Here is a 22,911-nt window from a genome sequence, read left to right as displayed (position 1 = left end):
CGTCAGTCTTCACGCTATTGTCGGTTCATTCTAACACTATCGATGATGACAATGCGTCGTTAAGCACAAAAGGTCAGAGTGTCAGCGTTGATGGCCTTCTTTCTCCGAATAGTAGCGATTGCTTTCCATTTCAAAAATTGTCCACTCTACGGATAGCTCGCAATATCTTCTTCTTGAATGGCGTCAACGTTCCCTGTGGAACTTTTGCCGTCGGGAAATTTTTGGAAAACTCTGAAGGAAGTTCGGAAAATTCGGTAAATTGAATACCCGTATGTTCGAAAATTACATCATGATAAACGCTGTTAGTCCATTCGATGTTTGGGCTAACGAAATTAATCTTTGTTCGAAAGTGGAAATGGATATTCAGGCGGAATAACGCATTCCTATATCTTCTATTTATATAAATAAAAATTGAAGGCCAAATGTGTTGCTTACCGCAAAATCCGAAGAAGTTCCATTTTGAGCCATCTTCATTTTGTTGTTGTTCGAGACGACACTAAGTATAATTCGCGAATTGCGATGTACGAGAGGAGATTAATTCGAAAAACGACGAAATTTTAATTTCTTCCAATAATGGAAAAATAAGCCGAACGAGATCGAGATGAAAGACGATGCTGATGCTTCGAGATCTTTATTGACACTGATTGTAATTACATCTGTGTGGTGACCAGCCGATTTAAACAATAGACATGAAATATTTTGTTCTGATGGCATATCTGGCTTATGTATTCGATAGGGTTCAACAACAAATTAATTGGCTTTAAATTGTATTTTACATGCCGGCCACCTTGAAAGTCATTTCAACATTATTCATTTTACAATTCAAATATATTTTTTTTTATACGGTTTGTGCTGGAGGTTCGGTCGTTGATTGTGGACGCTCGGCTACGGTGACAGCATCCACTTCCACTGGTAGTCGACAGATTTTGGTTATCGGACGCTTTATTAATTTTCCGCTGGGTATCCTGAGGGTGGCAACCCGCACGAGTCCATCCTCTCCTGGGTGAACATCCGTAACCCTCCCCATGGACCATTTCCCTATTGGTTGATTATCATCCCGTATAAGCACGATTGATCCAATGAGGAGGTTTTGGTTGACTGTTGTCCACCTGTAGCGAGTCTGCAACGTGGACAAGTATTCGTCCTGCCAACGTCTCCAAAAGTGCTGAGTTAAAAGCTGCATCTTCTGCCACATATCAAGCCGAGACGTCGGTATCTCCGAGAGGTCAGGTTCTGGTAATGTCAGAATCGGACGGCCAATCAAAAAATGACCTGGCGTTAAGGCCTGTAGATCGCTTGGGTCAGACGAGAGGGGAGTTATTGGCCGAGAGTTTAAAACGCCTTCGATTTGAGCCAACACTGTGGAAACGGCTTCAGCTGAGAGTAGACTATTCCCCACTATTCTGCGGAGGTGGTGTTTGAAAGACTTCACGCACGCCTCCCACAGGCCACCGAACGTTGGGGCATGTGGCGGGATGAAGTGAAACTCGATCTTGAGTGTGCTGGCTTCGTTGTGTACTGCTTCCTTGTGTTTCTGTGAAAGAAACTGTTGGCGTAGCTCTTTTAGCTCACGTTGCGCTGCTGTGAAATTAGTGGCGTTATCACAGTACACGGTAGTTGGCACCCCGCGTCGGGCTATGAACCGGCGAAGTGCGGCGATGAAAGCAGCTGAAGTTAAGTCGGTTACTAGTTCGAGATGTGATGCCTTCACCACCAGGCAAACAAACACCGCTACGTAAGCCTTAATAGGTGCTCCTTTCCGTGTGTTTGGTCGTAGGTAAATGGGTCCGGCGTAATCTATTCCTACAAACTGGAATGGATATGCTGGTGAAACTCTTTCCGGTGGGAGTTGACCCATAAGTTGCTCAATGGTTCGAGGCTTTGCCTTTGCACATGTCACGCAATTGTGGACGGTCTTTCTGGCCAGATTTCGACCTCCTAACGGCCAAAATTCGTGACGAATGGTCGACAGGAGCAGTTGTGATCCTCCGTGCAGCGTTTGTTGGTGTATTGTGTCTGCAATTAAAGAAGTTAACGGATTTTTATCCGGTAACACGAAAGGAAACTTCCTGTCAGGCGAAATCTTGGCAAAATGTAACCGGCCACCAACTTGAATGAGGCCATTCTGTAGCATGGGGTGGAGGTAACGTAGACGCGATGAACGAGATACAGATCTTCCCGCAGCGAGAGCGCTTATTTCTGCAGAAAAATGCTGTTCCTGGACTAGTCGTATCAGTGACAACAATGTTTGTCTTATTTCTAGCTTCGTGAGTGGACCCAGACGACGTACATTGCCAGAACCACTGTTGTGTGCAAAACGACGACAGAGAGATGCTATGCGGAGTAATTTTGTCAATGAGGAATATTGTTCAATTAACTCAGACGGTGAACACGATGAATGGAGTGATATTTTGCGAGATTCCAAAAATTGATCTGCAACTTGCTGGGAAGGACGAATGTTATCAGGCCAAAGGTGGTTGGTTGTAGCTAACCATTCCGGCCCATTCCACCACAACGAGCTGTCCATTAGATCCTTTGAGATCATCCCTCTCGAAAGCAGATCGGCGGGATTTTCCAAACTGGGAACGTGTCTCCAAACTACATTGGGTGTAAGTCGTTGTATTTCGGCGACTCTGTTCGCGACAAAGGTCTGCCAAGTTGACGGTGTCGCCGCTAGCCAGTGTAAGACTATAGTAGAGTCGGTCCACAGAAATATCTCTTGGACGCGACCAATGCTATCCAAAACGGTATTGGTTAGTTGCGAAAGCAAAAGAGCTGCGCACAGCTCTAGTCGAGCGATCGACTTCACTTCTAGGGGAGCGACACGAGATTTGGTGGCGATCAGGCGAACAGTACAATATTCGTCAGGAGCAATAGATCGTACGTATATGCATGCTCCGTAGGCCTGCATGGAAGCATCGCAGAATCCGTGCATCTGCAATGCACTATTTTTGCAGAGGGACAATACAAATCGTGGAATGCGTATGTTTCTGATTTGGGCTACTTGTACTTGATATTCTTCCCACATTTGACGAATGACAGGGGGCAAGGTACTGTCCCATGGAATTTGTTCCTTCCATACGAGCTGCATTGTGATTTTTGCAGTCACAACGAGAGGACCCAACAATCCAAGTGGGTCAAATAGCCTCGACATCCGCGACAACATAATTCGTTTTGTATATCTTTCAATAGGTGACCAATCAGGAACATTATAACTGATAAAGTCTGATGCTGGTTCCCACAGCAATCCCAAGGTTTTGATTGAGGAACCAGATTCAAACTCGAGAATGGTTTTTGACTCCCTCAGATGCTCTGGGATCATGTTGAGGACATCCTGGGAGTTTGACGAAAATTTACGTAGCTGAAATCCAGCCGAGTCTAACATGGAAACGAGTTGCGAGCATGTTTCTTTCAGCTTGTTGAGATCTTCGCAGCCAGTAAGAAGATCGTCCATGTAAAAATCACTGCGGATTACCGGTGCAGCGAGCGGGAACTTAACCTTCTCATCCTCGGCTAACTGCTTCAACACGCGTGTTGCGAGGAACGATGCACTGTTGGTGCCATAAGTAACCGTCTGTAACTGGAATATTTTGAGCGTTGTGTTTTTATCATCTCGCCAATAAATCCGCTGTAGTGGCTGATCGGTAGGATGTACCATTATTTGGCGGTACATTTTGGCGATATCGGCGGTTACCACGTACGCATGCATGCGGAATCGCATTACTAGAGCGATGAGCGATTGTTGTATTGTGGGTCCGGTCAATAACACATCGTTGAGCGACATTCCGGATTGCGATTTGCATGACGCGTCGAAAACAGTACGAAGCTTCGTCGTCGAACTTTCGGGGCGTAACACCGCGTGGTGGGGTAAAAAATATTGAGGCGACTGATCATTTTCCGCCGATATTTCCCGCATGTGGCCCATCGATATATATTCATGAATGAACTCGTGATACATGGTTTTGAGTTCAAGATTTGCTTCCAATTTCCGCTCAAGTGCAAGGAAACGACGTTGAGCGTTATACTTATTGTCCCGCAACTGGGAAATTAATTCGAGTCTTTTCGGTAACTTGACAACATATCTTCCGCGATCGTCACGGGTTGTATTTTGCTTGAAATGATTTTCACATTCCTGCTCCGACGGTGACCAATTGTCTACTGAGGAGCACGATTCCATCTCCCAAAATTTTGTTACTAGCCTTTCCAGGCTATCAAGCCGACTAATATGATACGAATGACACGAGATTGGGTTGATGTCTTCTTTACATTTGCCGGAGACCACCCATCCAAAAAGGGTTTTCTGGAGAACGGGATTATTATTTTCTAGGTTGATTTTTCCATATCGCAGTATTTCCGCGAAGCATTCGTTTCCGATGATAGCATCGATTGGACCCGGTATATTGAACGTAGGATCAGCCAAATAGACATAATTTGGAATGTTCCAATCGATACAGGATACGGTCTTATGTGGCAAGGCTCTAGTGATCGCTGGCAGAACAAGGAAAGCTAATTTCTTTCTGTAGGGGGCTACACGAGATGAGACGACGGCGACAGACGAACGTTCAACCTTTGCGATACTTGATCCAATTCCAGCTACATCTACACGAGAGACGACGGTATCGAGACTAAGTTTTTGACGGAGCGATTCACTGATAAAATTACATTGTGATCCACAATCGAGGAGTATTCTAACAGGATGTATTTTTCCACTCATATCCTCAAAGTTGACGAGTGCAGTCCACAGAAGAACCAAATCGCTGCCGCAATTCGAATGTGCTGCTAGAGATTCCGACAGATTTGATGAGACTCCAATATCATTCCCAGAATTTGCAAAATGAGCGGTTTGGTTTACGGTGGGACAAAGAGCTGATTGTCGCACTTGGGTGGATGGTAATACAGGTGGGGGACCAGGTTGGTTAAGATTGGCTACGATTGGCAGATGTGATGTCTGTTGATCTGTATGAGACGACTCGAGAGGAGGTAAGTGTAGCAGCGTATGATGTTTGCGTTCACATTTTCGACAGTTCGATGACGGGCAATTCTTACAAATGTGCGATGAAGTTCTGAGACAATTCAAACATAGGCGATGACCTTTTGCGAAATCCAACCGTTCACGAGGCGACAACCTACGAAATTTCGGACAATTGGCGAGATAATGATTTTGACCACAGCTGTGGCATGATGGTGAGGACGACGACGAGAATTCAGCGGCGTGATAAACTGACGACTTCATTTTTGTTTTTGTTTCCACAGTACGATAAGACGTTTGCTGTGAAATTTGTGAAACAGGCGAAAGCGATTGTAAAACTCGAGCATAATCCTGTAAAAATTGAATCATGCACACATACGATGGCATCCCGTCATTTATCGCGCCATCTTCCCTAGCGGTATCTCTCGAGGCATGATGTTCCCATTCTCTTAGCGTTCGGTTATCTAGACGTAAACTCAACTGATACACTAAGATTGAGCTCCAACGATCCGCAGGCTCACCAAGTCTTTTTAGAATGGAGATGTTTCGTTCAAAACTGTCAACTAACTCCAGAAGCGACTCTGGAGATTCACGTCGCATTGCAGGAGTGTCGAAAAGTGCCTTTATGTGACACTTGATCAAGAGACGTTTGTTATTATAACGGTTAACTAACGTTTTCCATGCCAGGGGATAATTTTCCGATGAGACAGCGAGAGGATCAATCAATCGGAGTGCCTCACCTTTCAGTGTACTTTTGAGGTACTGAAATTTTTGCACTGCGCTTAATTGTGCACATGAGTTTACCGCCGCATCAAAGGAGTCATGAAACGACTGCCAATCAGCTAGTTTGCCGCTGAATTCTGGTAATTTTAGCTCGGGATACTTCACATGATTGATCTGGGTTACGGTTTGATTTGATAGTGATTGGTTCGTAGCTGGTTGTTTCGGTAAGACATTGGTTAGGATTGATTTGCATCGATAAAATCGTTCCTCCGCATCATCCAACAGACCCTCATACTCCTTCTTCGACACTGGAGAGAGAAGTTGCAACTTCAAAACCGTCTCGCCATAATGCTCGAACAATTCATCAAGCCTAGCCAACCTTACCGAAACCTGCCCCGAATCTTTCTCCGCATCGAACCTTTTTGTGAACTCTTCTATTCTTCTCATTGATCTTGTTATATTATCTACACGCGCTTGCATCGCGGTGATATCATCGGATATTTTCTGTTCGATTTGCGACATTTCGACAAATTCGGAGAAAGATTCGTTCGTGTTATTCGAATTATAGTATGGAACGAACCCACCTGATGTTTGAGAGCGCTGTTAAAACATCCACCAACCGACTCAAATTGCCAATGGCGTCGATGATGCTGCACGGCAACACGTGCTTCGTGAACTGGAAATCTGGAATCCACTAAATTCCTCGTTTTCTTTCGTAATTCCGTTTCTTATTTCCAGTGGGAAAACTATTAGTCACTCTCGATTTAGTTCCAGACGACAAATTGCGAGATATTTGAGATATTTCGCGACCCAATGGATTCTCAAACAATTGTTCACGGGATAGTAGATCACCCAACAATGAAATGGCGAAACAATATAGTTCACTGACCAATCCTTCGCGAAACAATAGATCACCAACAATGGCTCGCGAGGTAACCGATCGCGAAACAATAGATCGATAACCACGTGGATCCACAATGTCCAAGAATGTTGGAAATTTCACTGAGAATTTTTGATTTAGCACTCCTACGAACACTTGATGCAATCGGCACACAATTCGCTTTGTCAATTGGCGCTCAACAAACGAGAAATTCTTCAGTTTCGGAGCCACGTGTTCTTTTCACCACAATGTGATAACCGCGTCCAACCGAAATCCGGCTCGAAGGACCATGTTCGAGACGACACTAAGTATAATTCGCGAATTGCGATGTACGAGAGGAGATTAATTCGAAAAACGACGAAATTTTAATTTCTTCCAATAATGGAAAAATAAGCCGAACGAGATCGAGATGAAAGACGATGCTGATGCTTCGAGATCTTTATTGACACTGATTGTAATTACATCTGTGTGGTGACCAGCCGATTTAAACAATAGACATGAAATATTTTGTTCTGATGGCATATCTGGCTTATGTATTCGATAGGGTTCAACAACAAATTAATTGGCTTTAAATTGTATTTTACAGTTGTATTTGTTCTATTTTGCCCATAGAACAATGTTATGATGAGAAAAAGTTTAGAAATTTACAATAATAGAAGAACAGAAGAGATACTCTTACGTCTAAATGGCTACTGTGTAATTCAAAAATTATAGAAACCATAAACTTGTAACATGTACACGATTAAAAACCCGGCCCCGTTACAGCTGAAATGCTAATGAGCCTAAATAAATAAACAAATGGGATAAAAAAATCCTCATTTCGTATGAATATTTTCCCTATCACTGGAAACCATTCAAAATATTCCCATCCAACACAAATCACTTGACGACCCCTCGACGATCACACCTCACAGCAGCCAGTGGCAAGGATGTTTCTATGTATTCCTGTAGGTAGCTGCCTCCCAGCAGCATTAAGGAGCACTTCGCCTCCTTTCATCGCGATAGGGAACAAGAGATTCAAATTAAATGAAATCGCCTACTTAGATCCCACTGTCCGCCGGCACTCTGTGCGACACGTCGAGGGGCTTAGCTCGAGTACGAGTACGGACCAATCAAAACCACTCGTGTAACAGGAAAGTGAAAAAAAAAACGGAAAACACCACAGCTCCGGAGATTCTTATCAGGCTACAAAAAGGTAGCTTCTTTGCGAGGTAGAGAAAGAGAGATGAAGTGGATACAAACAAATCTCTTATCCTTCTCCGAGAGGTTTTTTTTGTCATCCCGACCTGTTTTCCAGCCGAGTGCTACGTTTTGCTTTTGCTTTGAACGGAAAAATTCTGATGGTTAACTTTGCGCGAGGGTGCAGCGAACTGTGAGCGTGTACAATATTTTAAGGGGTAGGTTTGTGACAGTCGCCGTTGCTTTTGTCTGAATTAACGTCATCATTCGTGGGGAAACGCCGGGAAAGGGCGAGGACAGCCGAAATTGTGTGCGATTAGGGGATTTTATGTCTCGACACGCGACCCGGAGGGTATTTTCCAAAAAAAACAGACAGGGGCTACCTAAAATGAATGTCTAGCCGATTGCTGCCGTAAACAAAACGGCACAGCATTAATCAAGTGTAACTGTATGTGTGTGTAATATTTCGATTGAAGTGACCCTTTGGTGAAAAACTGATTATCAGCGTTGCCATGCATGGTACATGAAAACAGACCGATTTGGCAGCACGGACTTACAAATAGCGAATTTACCAGAGGTTGTTCATCGCGTGCTGAGTTGGATTCAGTAGAAAAAATGCACTCCGTGAAATCGATTTTGCATTGTCTGGTAAATAATGTACCATTCAAAGTAGAACTGGACCTTTCGAGAATCCAATCGGGGAGGGAAACCATTCCAATTCAGCCTTATTCCACCAACTTCGGTAGACTTCAATACCCACTAATTCTAATAGCAGTCTCATTAGTCAGTAAATTACAGTGGAGGTACCTTATGGCGTGTAATTTTCGTGTCCTTACGTATCCCGACCGCCAACGGAGAACACATACATGTACACATATATTGCGCACCCTTGCGTGCAGCTGCACATTGCTTATGGGCGGACACGCGTGATAAAATTGCATGAGGCAAATCATCAAAGCCGTGCCCCATAAGAACGCTGTTTCTGCTGATGATGATGATGTTAATGTATAGCCTGGATCACGCTAAGCAGTCTTCTTACAAATGCAACAGTGGGGTGATGAATTTAGCTTATGAAATACATAAACAGTAAGTGAATGTATGCACATTGCAGAGATTCAAACCGCACCGCAGCCGTAGAAAGGGATGACATGGGATGTATCCTTCTTTTGTACTTCACTGCCTTTATTCATCCGGAAATGTGTGAAGAGCGGAGGAAAATCTGCTCCGTTTTTCGTCATTGCTTTTCATCTTATTCTTTTGCTTATGAGTTTAGTTGGAGCTGTTGAATTTCCATGCTTCTTCACTGTTGTCTGGCTGATGGATTACGTGGTTCATGCAGGGTGTCCGATGATGGTATAAAATGAATAAAATTGGATTTTCGAGAGCTTGTTGGTAGGTGAGCTGCGATTAATTTAACAAGTGTTGTCAAGTGTTCAATTTGTATCTAATTCATGACATTATAACAGAGTCAAGTGTTATTCACAAACCGATACAAAGTAATTGATTGGGTTTGAAATTTTGGTTTCTGATATTATTTCGAATTCGATCCCGATGCACTCAGGAATGAAACGACGAACGGTCAGGTTCTTGCTACATAAAAAACAGATCGGGCGTGATAAGAAAACCAAATTTATCGTGAATAACTTTTGCATTAAAAAATGGTTTTTTTAGGATGGTGATAAAAAAACTGAGACAGATAATTGAGTTTGATAAATTTACCATGGAAGGTAATTACATTAGCTTACTTGCAAAAAAAATTCTACGCACTTGCGAGCGGCCTTCCGGCAGTTAACCGGAACATTCGCCATGGCGAACAAAACATTCGTTTTATTTATCAATTCCTTCTCAGTTTCCGCGACAAAATTGTTGGAGTAGATCTTCGCTTCAGGTTTGACCAGAAACTCCCGATGGCACGCAGCTGGGGGACGTTGGGCGGGTTCACTGACTTGGGTACCACATCGATATTCAGCCGCTCCATCTCCTCTAACATTCAGCTCGCGCAGTCCGAAGACATCGGTCGCAAATTTGTTCGCGATTATTATAAAGTGGAGATTATACCGTTATCAGTTCGTGGCTGGTGAAGTTATTTCGCCCTAACGGGGTTCTCTTTATTGCGCGAGTGAGGAGAGCAGCAATCACTACCAGCGTGAGGAAGAAGTCCCCCACGGCGGACGCGGTGCGTGTGCCGTATCATCGCTGTGTGTGCTTTAGCATCGTCATCGATTCCATCATCGTGTTGTGGTGCGATATACCGTTGCATCTGTGCCGAGCGATTGCCACGCGGTTCGATTGAGACACCGCTTCATTTCATTCGCATTGGTGTGCGATTTAGGTATAATATATATTAGGTTTAGAAATACAAAAAAAAAATAAGAATTATATTATTTTATATCTGCCGTAATGGCAGAAGGTCATGTTAACATGGAGATTGAAACTACTGTTTCCTCCTCACTAGCTACAACGGGGGCTGGGAAGTCGCTTAAACGCGTTCCCCCCTCAGAAGATGTCTCTTCAGAGAAAGAGGTAATCTACCTTAACAAGCCCCCCTCAAGAAAATTGGCAAACTTTTCCTCTTCGCCCCCTCAATCTCCCGCTCCCGCTTCCGCTCTACTACCGAACTTGCCTCCCAGCCCTACTGATACCGCTCCCGTTCAACAATCGACCTCGTCCTCCCCCTCAGTTGTTTCCTCTCCTCGTGTCAAGGTCTATCCAGACGATGCACTTGGAGCTGGTCCATGGGTTGTTTTTTTCCGGCCTAAACCAAAAGGAAAGGCAATTAATGTCATTCAGGTTTCGAAAGATCTGGCAAGATTATATTCCTCCGTGGTCGAAATCTCTAAGGTTAGACCGAACAAACTGCGTGTTGTCGTGAGTGATCGGAAACACGCGAATGCAATTGTGATCGACGAGAGATTCTCCCTAGAGTATCGCGTCTACGTGCCCTCCCATGACGTAGAAATCTCGGGGGTGGTAACTGAAACTGGTCTGACGTGCGAAATGATAAAAGAAGGAGTTGGTAAATTTAAAAGACTCCCGTTGGTGGGTGTTAAAATTTTGGACAGCCGCCAACTAGGAAAAGTATCCCAAGAAGAGGGAAAAACTAAATTCACGCCGTCAGACTCGTTTCGAGTAACTTTTGCTGGTTCCGCTCTACCTGACTACGTCATGGTGGGCAAATTGAGATTGCCTGTGCGACTCTTCGTGCCAAAGCCCATGACTTGCCAAAAATGCAAGTCAGTTGGTCACACTTCAGATTATTGTGCCAACAAGGAGCGCTGTGCCACTTGCGGAGAGCAACATGAGGGGAAATCCTGCAGTGCGACTGAGCATAAATGTCCATATTGCGGGGGATCCCCACACGAGCTCTCAGTTTGTGAAACTTACAAGAGTCGCTGGGAGAAACAGAAGCGCTCTTTGAAGGAACGCTCGAAACGCACTTTTGCGGATATTTTAAAGGGCGCTTCGCCACTGGCCCAACAACAACAACCAATCAACACACAAAATGTCTTCGCCACGTTGCCCGTTGACGAAATAGAAGCGGACACAGCTAACGGGGACACACCGTTCATTTTCCAAGGGAATCCCCGGCGCAAAAATGTGACCACTCCCAAAGTTCAAGGACAAGCCCCTCCGGTGATACCCCCTGTTAGCATGCCTAAAAAATCGAGTGCAGCGGACAAGCAAAATCAAGTTCCTCCTGGTTTCCGTGGGAATAATTCACCTTCGAATGGCCCAGCACTCGAGGGGACATCAAAAACCCCAACTGTCCCTGTTTTTCCGTCCAGTTCAACTTCCCAATCGGGATTTATAAAGTTGACTGACCTTGTGGATCAAATCTTCACGTGTTTTAACGTTTCCGACTCCATCAGAACCATTGTCATCTCAATGCTTCCAGTGTTAAAGACAATTTTGCAGCAATTGATGCAAACATGGCCCCTCCTTGCAATGATTATCTCTCTTGATGTCTAATTTCAATAGAGAGGTCGGAGATATCACTGTTTTACAGTGGAATTGTCGTAGTCTTATCCCTAAATTGGATACTTTCAAATTTCTAATTCATAAATTCAATTGTGATGTTTTTGCTCTGTCCGAAACCTGGCTCTCTTCTCAAAATGATCTCTCTTTCCACGATTTTAATATAATACGCTTGGACCGCGATGACAGATACGGAGGGGTACTATTGGGGATCAATAAGTGCCACCAATTTTTTAGAATTGACCTTCCACCTATTGGAGGGATCGAAGCTGTTGCTTGTCATGCAAACATCAGAGGCAAAGACCTCTGTATTGTCAGTTTGTATTGGCCTCCGAGAGCTGCGGTTAGCCGCAAGCAACTTGTTGACATGTGCTCACTCCTTCCTGAGCCACGATTGATCTTGGGAGACTTCAACTCTCACGGAACTGCCTGGGGGGAACAGTACGACGACAATCGTTCATCGTTGATATATGACCTTTGTAACAGCTTCAATATGACCGTTTTGAATACTGGGGAAACAACACGTGTACCTAAACCTCCTGCTAACCCAAGTGCTCTTGACCTCTCGCTTTGCTCGAATTCACTATCGTTAGATTGCAAGTGGAATGTAATCCAGGACCCCAACGGTAGTGATCACTTGACAATCAAAATTTCCATCACCATTGGGTCGAATTCTTCTGAATCTATAAACATGGCATATGACCTCACAAGACACATTGACTGGAAAAAATATGCGGACGCGATTGCTCTAGCCATCAATTCCAAAGATGGTTTGCCTCCATTGGAGGAGTATAACTTCATTTCTCGTTTGATCTATGACAGCGCGGTTCGCGCTCAAACGAAACCCATCCCAGGTTCCACTATTCGTCGAAGGCCTCCCAATCCATGGTGGGACAGCCAATGTTCCAAACTTTATCAGGATAAATCGAACGCATTTAAAGCTTTTCGAAAACGTGGAACCATTGAGAATTTTCAAACGTATTTGGACCTTGAAAATCAATTTAAAAACTTGATCAAAGGGAAAAAACGTGCTTATTGGCGAACTTTCGTGGGAGGTTTGTCACGAGAAACGTCAATGAAAATATTATGGAAAGTGGCTCGAAACATGAGAAATTGCTCTTCATCGAATGAAAGCGAAGAATATTCACATCGATGGATTTTTAATTTTGCACGCAAGGTTTGTCCCGATTCCGTTCCTGTGCAAAAAATTGTTCGAGATATACCACAAGATAGGTGCGATCTTGATTCCGAGTTTTCGATGGTAGAATTCTCTCTTGCTCTCCTTTCTTGTAACAATTCGGCTCCAGGAACGGATAGAATTAAGTTCAACTTGTTGAAACACCTCCCTGATGTGGCGAAACATCGCTTGTTGAATTTATTCAATCGGTTTCTGGAGCATAATATTGTTCCAGATGATTGGAGACAAGTGCGAATTATAGCTATTAAAAAACCCGGAAAACCCGCGTCCAACTTAAATTCGTACCGCCCAATAGCAATGCTGTCTTGTATACGGAAATTGTTGGAGAAAATGATCTTGTTTCGCCTTGATCATTGGGTTGAAACGAATGGCTTACTCTCAGATACACAATATGGGTTCCGCAGGGGCAAGGGGACGAATGATTGTCTTGCGTTGCTTTCTTCAGAAATTCAAATGGCTTACGCCGAAAAAAAACAAATGGCTTCAGTATTCTTGGACATAAAGGGGGCCTTTGATTCTGTTTCAATAGAGGTTTTGTCAGACAAATTACACTCTCGGGGTCTGCCGCCTCTGTTGAATAATATGTTATATAACTTGCTTTGTGAGAAACAGTTGAATTTTTCTCACGGGGATTCGACAGTAAATCGGGTCTCCTACATGGGCCTCCCCCAGGGCTCATGTTTAAGCCCCCTTTTGTACAACTTCTATGTAAGCGACATCGACAATTGTCTTACACAAAATTGCAGCCTAAGACAACTTGCAGATGACGGAGTGGTGTCTGTCGTAGGATCAAACGAATCCGACCTGCAAGGACCCTTACAAGATACTTTGAACAATTTTTCAACCTGGGCCATTGGGCTAGGGATCGAATTCTCCACGGAGAAAACAGAGATGGTGGTTTTTTCTAGGAAGCATAGACCAGCAAAACCAAAGCTTCAACTTTTGGGTAAACCGATCACTCATGCTATGTCATTCAAGTATCTTGGGGTCTGGTTCGACTCCAAATGTACTTGGGGGGCCCATATTAGGTATCTGAGTAAAAAATGCCAACAAAGAATAAACTTTCTCCGTACAATTACCGGCACATGGTGGGGAGCCCATCCCGAAGATCTTATAATGTTGTATCGAACAACTATTCTCTCAGTGATGGAGTATGGCAGTTTCTGTTTTCAATCAGCTGCCAAAACACATCTCATTAAACTCGAGCGAATTCAGTATCTTTGTCTCCGTATTGCGTTGGGATGTATGCCCTCAACGCATACCATGAGTCTCGAGGTTTTGGCAGGCGTACTCCCACTAAAAGATCGCTTCAATTTATTATCTCTTCGGTTCCTCATCCGGTGTAAGGTTATGAACCCATTGGTGATCGGAAATTTTGAGCAGCTTATCGAGCTAAATTTTCATTCAGGATTCATGAGCTCATATCATGAATTCATCTCCATGCAGGTTGATCCTTCTTCGTATACTCCCAACCGTGTTTGTTTTCCTGACTACATCAATTCCTCTGTACATTTTGATCTGTTCATGAAGGAGAAAATCCATGGAATTCCAGATTATCATCGATCGGGGATCATTCCTACGATCTTCAATGCAAAGTATGGGCGTGTCAATTGTGATAATATGTACTTTACTGATGGGTCCTCTATGAATGAGTCCACAGGATTTGGAGTGTTCAACGAAATTTTTAGCACCTCCCACAGTCTTCAGAATCCTTGCTCTGTGTATATTGCTGAATTGGCAGCAATACATTGGGCGCTGGACAGCGTCGCCTCACGACCTGTTGAACACTATTACATTGTAACGGATAGTCTTAGCTCTATCGAAGCTATCCGTTCAGTGAGGCCGGAAAAGCACTCGCCGTACTTCCTTGAGAGAATACGAGAAATTTTGAGTGCTTTATCCAGACGCTGTTATGTCATTACCTTTGTCTGGGTCCCTTCACATTGCTCAATTCCGGGTAACGAGAGGGCTGACTCATTGGCAAAGGTAGGTGCAATTGAAGGCGATATTTATCAGCGTCAAATCGCTTTCAATGAATTTTATTCTTTAGTCCGTAAAAATACCATCGCTAACTGGCAACGTAAATGGAACGAAGATGAATTGGGCCGGTGGTTTCACTCGATTATCCCTAAAGTTAGCCTCAAACCATGGTTCAAAAGTCTGGACTTAAGTCGGGACTTTATTCGCACCTTCTCTCGACTCATATCCAATCACTGTTCGTTAGACGCGCTACTCTTTCGTTTTAATCTTGCCGATGGCAATATCTGTGCTTGTGGCCAAGGTTACCACGACATCGAACACGTTGTTTGGTCGTGCGAGGAGTATCTTGTTGCCAGATCGAATTTAGAAAACTCTCTTCGGGCTAGAGGAAGGCAGCCCAATGTGCCGGTGAGAGATGTGTTAGCTGGTTTAGACCTTGATTACATGTCCCAAATATATGTCTTCCTAAAAGCTATCAATCTTCGTGTGTGATGGTCCTTATATCCTTATATTCTCCTTTTCCTTTCCCTTCGCGAGAAATCAAATCCCTTCTTACTAACAATAGAATAAGGTGAAATGTAAATACATGTTAGATATAAGATAGGCTTAAGAATTGAGTATGATGAATGTGAGTGCGAATGTGAGTGTGAACATTGTCAACATATCCTTATATCCCATCCTTTTCCTGAAACAAAATGTCACCCTTCTAAACTCGAGCAAGCCGCGAGTAATCGGTTCTCTACTTCATTAACATTAGAATTAATAAAAAATGTTTATATATACTTGTAACTATACAAATAGGAGTTTGGCTCCTTTAAACTTATGTAACTGAGCCTGTAAAAATAAACGATTTAATAAAAAAAAAAAAATCTCCTCTAACGATCGCTTCGAGTAGTGGGCCAACGCCAGATCCGGCCAGAACACCGCGTCTTCGCCCTAATGGTATTTCTTGATGAATGACACAACTTCCGGCAGGCACTTCGTAGTATAAATTTCCCCGTTCACGGCCAGTCCGGAACTAAAGAAGAGCGGCTTTGACATCCTCCTCTCGCTGATTGTCAACCACAGCAGCACCTTCTGGGGAACTTGGTTTGTGAAATAAACTTCACTTCGGAGCTCACTTCCTTCGTGGGGGATGCAAAATACGGAGTGCCCTGCCTGTCGTTGTCATCCAGGGTGAGATAGTTGCGATTCGCCGGGAAAATCGACTTGACCATCTCATTCATCCGCCGCCGCTACGTCATTGCCTGCAGCTCCGAGACCAATGGACGGGACTTGCGCTTCCTGACATGTATGTCCATGTTCGCCAGGGCCTTGTCGCTCAGGGTCGTCAGCCGTTCGCAACCGGGCTTTCTTTCGATGCTTTAATTGTTATCCAATAGTGCTAAGATGTTGCAGATGCCGGAACGGGCGTATCCGGCGTACACAGTGCCGTACGATGTCCGTTTTCGACGCTGCGGGGTACCGCGCACACTTCTGAACGGAATAGGTTCACTGTTTTCGCTATCACGGTTAGAGTTAGAGTTCGACTGATAGAGCTGTCAAATTTTTTTAGGCTCATGGGCTACTATGATTGCTGCTTCATGGGTAGTTTCGTCAGTGCGTGTGAAGGTAAACCCATGAAAAATCGCCAATTTTTGTTCCTTTTTTAAATGCAAACGTTAGCTATCCAATGGTAATTATTATTCGCTCTAATGTTACTTAATCATATAAGTGAGGAATAAACGATTTGCACATTGTATTCGTAACTAGCTGACCCGGCAAACTTCGTCCCTCCCAAAATTTGTTTTTTGTTACGAGGGTCACTATTTATATTTCGGGAATAGGAACAAAAACAAATAGTTAAGCTGCGAATATATTTTTATTGTTTTTCAAAGTACTCGCCACGATGATCGATACACTTTTGCGCTTAAACCAATTTTCAAAGCATTTATTCCAATCGACACGAGCCTTTTTTTGAGCGATTGTCAAATTATGAGGGATCCAACGTGAATATTATTTTCGCACAACTAAGTGTTCATGTAAAATCGCATATATGCTGGTGGAACTAATGCTTAGGGATGCCTCAATCTCACAATAGGTTACATGACGATCTTGCTTAATCATTTCGTGCACAGCATCGATGTTTTCTGGCACTACAGTCGATTTTGGACGACCTTCACGAAACTCGTCGGACAGCGAACTACGACCACGATTGAATTCCCTATACCAGCGATACACAGTGGTTTTTGATGGAGCTTCATCGCCAAAAATTAAGTTGATTGACGCACTCTTGTTGTGATAATCCACGTCGAAAGTCGTAAAAAATCATCGCACGAAAATGTTCACGATTCAGTTCCATTTTTTTGCCGAGACCAAACTTTCAACTAAATATAAAATAAACAAATAGCGTCCGTATGACAAAATGTTCTGAGTACGTATGTCGTCAAGAATGTCAAACTTTACGATGGAACCGTCAGATGGACTCACATGACATCAGTGTTGCCAATTCCCGAAATATAAATAGTGACCCTCGTATTAATACCTTCAAACATTCACGTTTTCTTACTAAGCGCAATTCTCGTGTAAGATTTTAAATGCACTTGCAAATAACATGTTTCTCTGTTACATGGAATAAATGTTTGATACAAAAAATATGATAGAATAAAGACAGACCCATCGCCTCTACTCTTAAACATTTATTGCACCCTAAAATCTCAATTCCTATGTTTCATTCCTATGGCAACACCCCCCCCCCCGCCTTAGAGAGGGTGGTGGAGAGTCTAACTATCATAGAATCATTTATTGCACCCTAAAACCTCCATATGCCAAATTTCGTTTTATTTGCTTTATGAATTCCCGAGTAATGTAGAAATTTGTGTTTAATTTATATGGCAGCACCTACCCCCCTTAGAGAGGGGGGAGGGGTCCCAAACTATCGCGAAAACCCTCCCCGGCCCCAAAAACCCCTACATACCAATTTTCAGGTGGATCGGAAGTTCTTTAAAATTTTCACTTATGCTCTCGTCAATATCACGAAAATCAATCTTTTCTTTTCGATCATTTTAATCGTAGAAAATCTTTTCGTAGAAAAACTTTTTGAAAATTTGTATTTCAGTGTACATTGATTTCAATATCACCAAAAATCACCTGACAAATTTCATAAACATAATGATCACAATTGGGGGTCTTCGTAGCCTCATAGGTTGCGCGTTCGCTTAGTAAGCGATCGTTCGTGAGTTCAAAACTCAGCTGTCTCCGCTGAGGATAATGGAGGAACAGAAGGAACACTCCTACGCCTAAATGGCCATTACTGTGTAATGTACCATATGCAGTAGTATAGAAGGAATACTCTTACGCCAAAAATGACAACTATGTAATGTGCTATTTTTAGATATGATAAACATGTGACATGTACACGATTAAAATTCGGCTCTGTTATAGCTTAAATGCAAATGAGCCTAAAAATAAATAAATGGGATAAAAAATAAATGTTCACATTTGAATCCTATTCCGTTTAGTAATCGCAAATCTGGGAGAAGCAGTTGTGTAAGCTTTTTCGTTACAAAACAAGTTATTTTTACACCTTCACATTCACTAGACTGATAGTAGAAATTGTGACGAAATTGAATGGTGACACCAGTTCCAACCAAAACGTCGTTTTCTTGAACAGGCACTACAACCAAAAATCTGTTTGTACTTAATGCCAGGCACGGTTGGATTTTATGAGAATATTGCCAGCTGAGCTCTGGATAAATATATCAGTTGTTGAATTTCTAATAATTTTCAATTAATCTATTTAATCGAATATTTCCATGACGGAAAAAATAAAAAACTTCTGACGTTTGAATAGAAATATGAAATTTTCTTCCCCTGTGTAAAGAAGTCGACACTCATATAGATTAAGTAAATAAATTGAAAAAACGCCAAGATCAGCTCAGCAGGGATCGATTCTCTGGTACCGATTCAATCAGTGAATCGATCCTAACGCTGTTTAGTCAAGATCGATCTTTATCTAAAGATCGCCCAATCTTAGAATCAACAACTCATTAATCCTTCTTTGCATGATCGACCATACAACCCGGTCATTGTTACGCTAACCAAGGAGAGCTCAGTACTGTACATTTTCTCTGTGCCCATTCTGAGAATGCATTTTGAAGCTAATATCTTTGCAGGTCCGTTCAACACAATAGAAAATCAGAAACTGAAGAATTCGTGAAGAATTTACCCGCAACGGGTAAATATTGGGTTGGGGAAAAAGCTCGTGGCGTAGTTTTTATTTAAACAAAAAACAATAATTATACCAATTAGTTAATCAATTATATATTCGCCGCTGTTCATTTTCCTGCCAACTCATGACTGGTTTGGCGACCGTTCTCCTTAAAATTGATTTTAGACGTTCATCATCGAAATCAAAAGGGGCATGTCATCGACGTCAAAGTCGCCATTTTTGAACTTTGCAAACCAATTCTGTACTGTAGACCTTCCTCATACACGTTTCAAATGACCCGAGCTGCTCCAGCAGCTTTTTTACGTCGATGAAAAGAGAAGAAGAGCAGGTGTCGTGAATGTTGATATTTAACTCCTACTCAGTGTATTCGAAAAGTTCCGGGACTATTTCTTAAAACAAAGATAAAACGAGATACTCAAAAGATTAGATATTAGTTTTCTACATGTAGGCCTTCTCTTTCCACACAAATTTTTGAACGTTCGTAGAGGTGTCGGGATACGTTCATAATACGCGTCACATTTCGTTGAATATCTGGAACATCGTCAAAACGATCCCCTTTCATAGCGTTCTTTAGCATGGGAAACAAGAAAAAGTCTGCCGGGGCGATGTCCGAAGAATAGGGGGATGGGTAATGACAGTCACATTTCGTTTGGCCGTATCCGTGTCAATAATCGTTCACTGTTTGCCCTGGAGGCACAAAAAGTTGATGGCGGCCACTGTGTAGGCGTTCCATTTCTAAGCCTCAAAACTAAAAAAAAATAACTCAAAAATACAATCAACATAGTTTTGTAGATCAGAAAGAGTTCTTTCGAATGAATACTTATCTTTCACAAACAGCAAAAATATCATTGTACAATAAAAGAAATATAAAAACGCCGCGAGTTTATTTCCCAACTCAATATTAATAATTATTGATAAATCAAATAATTTATAATAATTAATAATTTAAAAAAAAACAATTATTTAATAATTTGTTCATTAAATATATAATATTCTTCGTTGTGATAGATGCGTACAAATGTTCCTAATCAGTTTTTGCGATCTATTATGAAATGAACGAGTTATAAGTGTTCAAAATCTTTCATTATTTCTTACATGTTAAGATTTTAGATTTTCATTTTATCCCTCATATTTCTCTGTTTTCTTCGGTCATTTCGGATTTTTTCCTCCCTAGAAGTTTCTTATTCGTGTGGTTGAGTGTACACAGTCCAAAAATCGAGTAGAAACAGAATCGAATAGGGAAAGTGGGGCATAGTATAGTGAAGCATAGTGGTCACCCTAAGGTATATGCCCATTTCCAGCGCCCACATACCGCTTCAATTACCGTTTCTCGAAGAATATTATAATTCAACTCATTGTTCTTCAAGATAGCAAACGGCTCTTACTATAAAAAATCAAAATAGTACACTTTTCATCATTAGAAAAAAGGTGAAAAATCGAACATTATTTTTGCTTGGAGGTAAAGTGGTCACCTAGTGGGGGCAAAGTGGTCACTCGCACATATTAAGCTAAATGGGATAGATTTATGCGTTTTTTTTTCGTCCAAATTTGTTCAAATCATATTTGAACATGTATGAAATAATCTTGGCCTATTTACCTAGAGTCTAAATTAAAATATTCTCAGGCATACAAAAACGTAGTAAGAAACACATAACATTCCGCATAATGAGGCTTGGTTTAGTTGGAGTGGCATATTTATCCAGGGTCAAAGCCACAAAAGGATCTTCTTCAAGAGCAGAATGTGATGAGGTATATCAGCTTTAGTAAACAGAACATTGTAAGTTGTTATTCACGTATGACCACTTTGCCCTCAAACATCAAAATAATTTCTATGCTAATTAATCGCTGGTATCGAACAAAATATCTGTTCACCTCTCCTAGAATATGTGAACAGTCGTCCAGACTGATGATTTGTCCAATATATCAGATTGAAAAAACTAAATTTCCCGAGAAATTGCTTAGATACCATGAGCACAAAACTATGGCCGAATTGCTATCGAGAGAGCAATTTCTGTTTTTGTTTGTATTTTGACATGTGAAAGCTCTACTGAAGTACAGGGTGGCTCAAAAGTCATTAAATTCTTCAAACATAAGGTGATTATCAATACGGCATCTATATTCAATAGTTATACTACCAAACAAGCAGGTGACCACTTTGCCCCCATTACTCCTACATAAACCAAATACATCGCTTTCTTAGTTTAGCTAAAATACCAATATCAACGTCATACTAAATGATAATAAATGTTAAACACAAAACAAATTCAAATCAATTCCAGTATTACTTATGAGAAAAAAAACCTCGAGTCATCTCATCTAACGATGCTCATCACGGTCATCCCATGATATATCTTTTTGATCAGATAGTTGATTAACTGTCTCTAACTTCTAACAGCCAGGGAAAAGTTTCCTGTTCTGGCTCCGAGCAAACGAAAGAGTTTTCCCGAGACAAAGTAACTATAGTGAACAAACAGCGTGACTGACGGACAGAGTTAAAGACCCGAAAATGAACTCAATCAATCAATCAAGAGTGTGGCATCTTCTCGTGAGCTCCAAAACAGGCGATAGGCAAAACTCGCCTGCGGGAACAATAAATTAAGGTGTCTGTCACTGGAGCCAAAAAAAAGAGCGGGTACAACTTATTCATTCGCATCATTCGATGCGGAAAAATGCCACCCTAGGTAATGTTCTACTAAAGCAAGGGTGTACATTTTATCGTTTTGAGGTACAATTAAATAGCACAGTTATCTGATTCTAGTGGATTCCCAGTGGATTACTGTAGAAAGTAGTATGGATATTCGGTCGTTTCGCGTCGAAAACTCGAACCGAATCTTTGTTCAACAGAGCAGCATTTAATGAATAAATCATTGCATTTTGGCAATGAATGAGTTAGTGGGAAAGAATGTTTCGGAAGAGACACAACTTTTTATTCCTTCATCTCAATCTGACAGAATCCATGACTAATGATTCCACTGATTACAATTCCCACGAAATGGTAAGAGCGAAATTTCCACATCACGAGCGCTTATTTTGCAATTGGAATACATAAATATGTTACGTTAAAGCGCGCTCGGATGATACTGTCACTTTCATTGCAATAAATTATAACCCACTGATTTACAGTGTTCTTTATTTTATCGAACGTGGTCATTGAATCTTGACTCGAAAAACAAAATAATTTCCATGTGATTAACACTAGTGATAACATTCCGTACTGAACAACAGGTTGTATTTAAGTCCAATACAAATAGTTGTGAAACCAACGTTTGAAGAATCAAAGTACTCTTTTCTAAGATGAAAATAATATCCGAACTAGTGTAAAATTGGAATGATTTCATCCTGTTCTACCTCCGACCAGCATCTGATCAACGTGATTTGCCCTGATCGGATAACAAATTTTCCACACTTTCCAGCAAATGACGCACAAACCCGTACGTGATTGTAATTCCTTGCCGACGATTTTGCCCGGTTGTGTGCGTGTACCTGTCAGGGTACGTGATATTTTAAAATTAATTAAACCCGGACAAAGTTCTCTCGTTGCGTTCAATGATATCAGAAATCGTTCATCAGTAGCAGGAGCGGCGAAACGGGAAAGTTTAATTCAACTTTCGCATCCAGAAAGCGCTTCCAAAGATTCAGGAGCCGTACGGGAAAGTGTTGGAAATTTGAAGAAAGTTCCTTCTCACCCACTAACAGGTCTGACTTTGGATTGTTAGTTGAGCGAGAGAGCGGGAAAATGTAATAGTTTTCCCGCAGGGGACCCACGACCTGGCTCGCGTAGTGTGAAGATGAAGTTT

At 42.1% G+C, this 22,911-nt stretch overlaps 2 protein-coding genes across 6 annotated transcripts in view; one reads left to right on the top strand and one right to left on the bottom strand.

Moving 5' to 3' along the window:
- LOC129774771 (uncharacterized) overlaps positions 1-22,911 on the top strand; it is a 131,628-nt gene that overhangs the window by 59,478 nt on the left and 49,239 nt on the right. The gene's annotated exons all lie outside the window — the stretch shown is intronic.
- On the bottom strand, positions 839-6,214 carry LOC129774594 (uncharacterized). The gene has a single exon (XM_055778357.1). The coding sequence runs from the start codon at positions 6,212-6,214 to the stop codon at positions 839-841; it is 5,376 nt and encodes a 1,791-aa protein (XP_055634332.1).

This window comes from Toxorhynchites rutilus, chromosome 3 (genome assembly GCF_029784135.1).
Source record: "Toxorhynchites rutilus septentrionalis strain SRP chromosome 3, ASM2978413v1, whole genome shotgun sequence".
NCBI lineage: Eukaryota > Metazoa > Arthropoda > Insecta > Diptera > Culicidae > Toxorhynchites > Toxorhynchites rutilus.
Note: the sequence above shows the minus strand (reverse complement) of the source record. Positions and strands in the feature narration are given on the sequence as shown.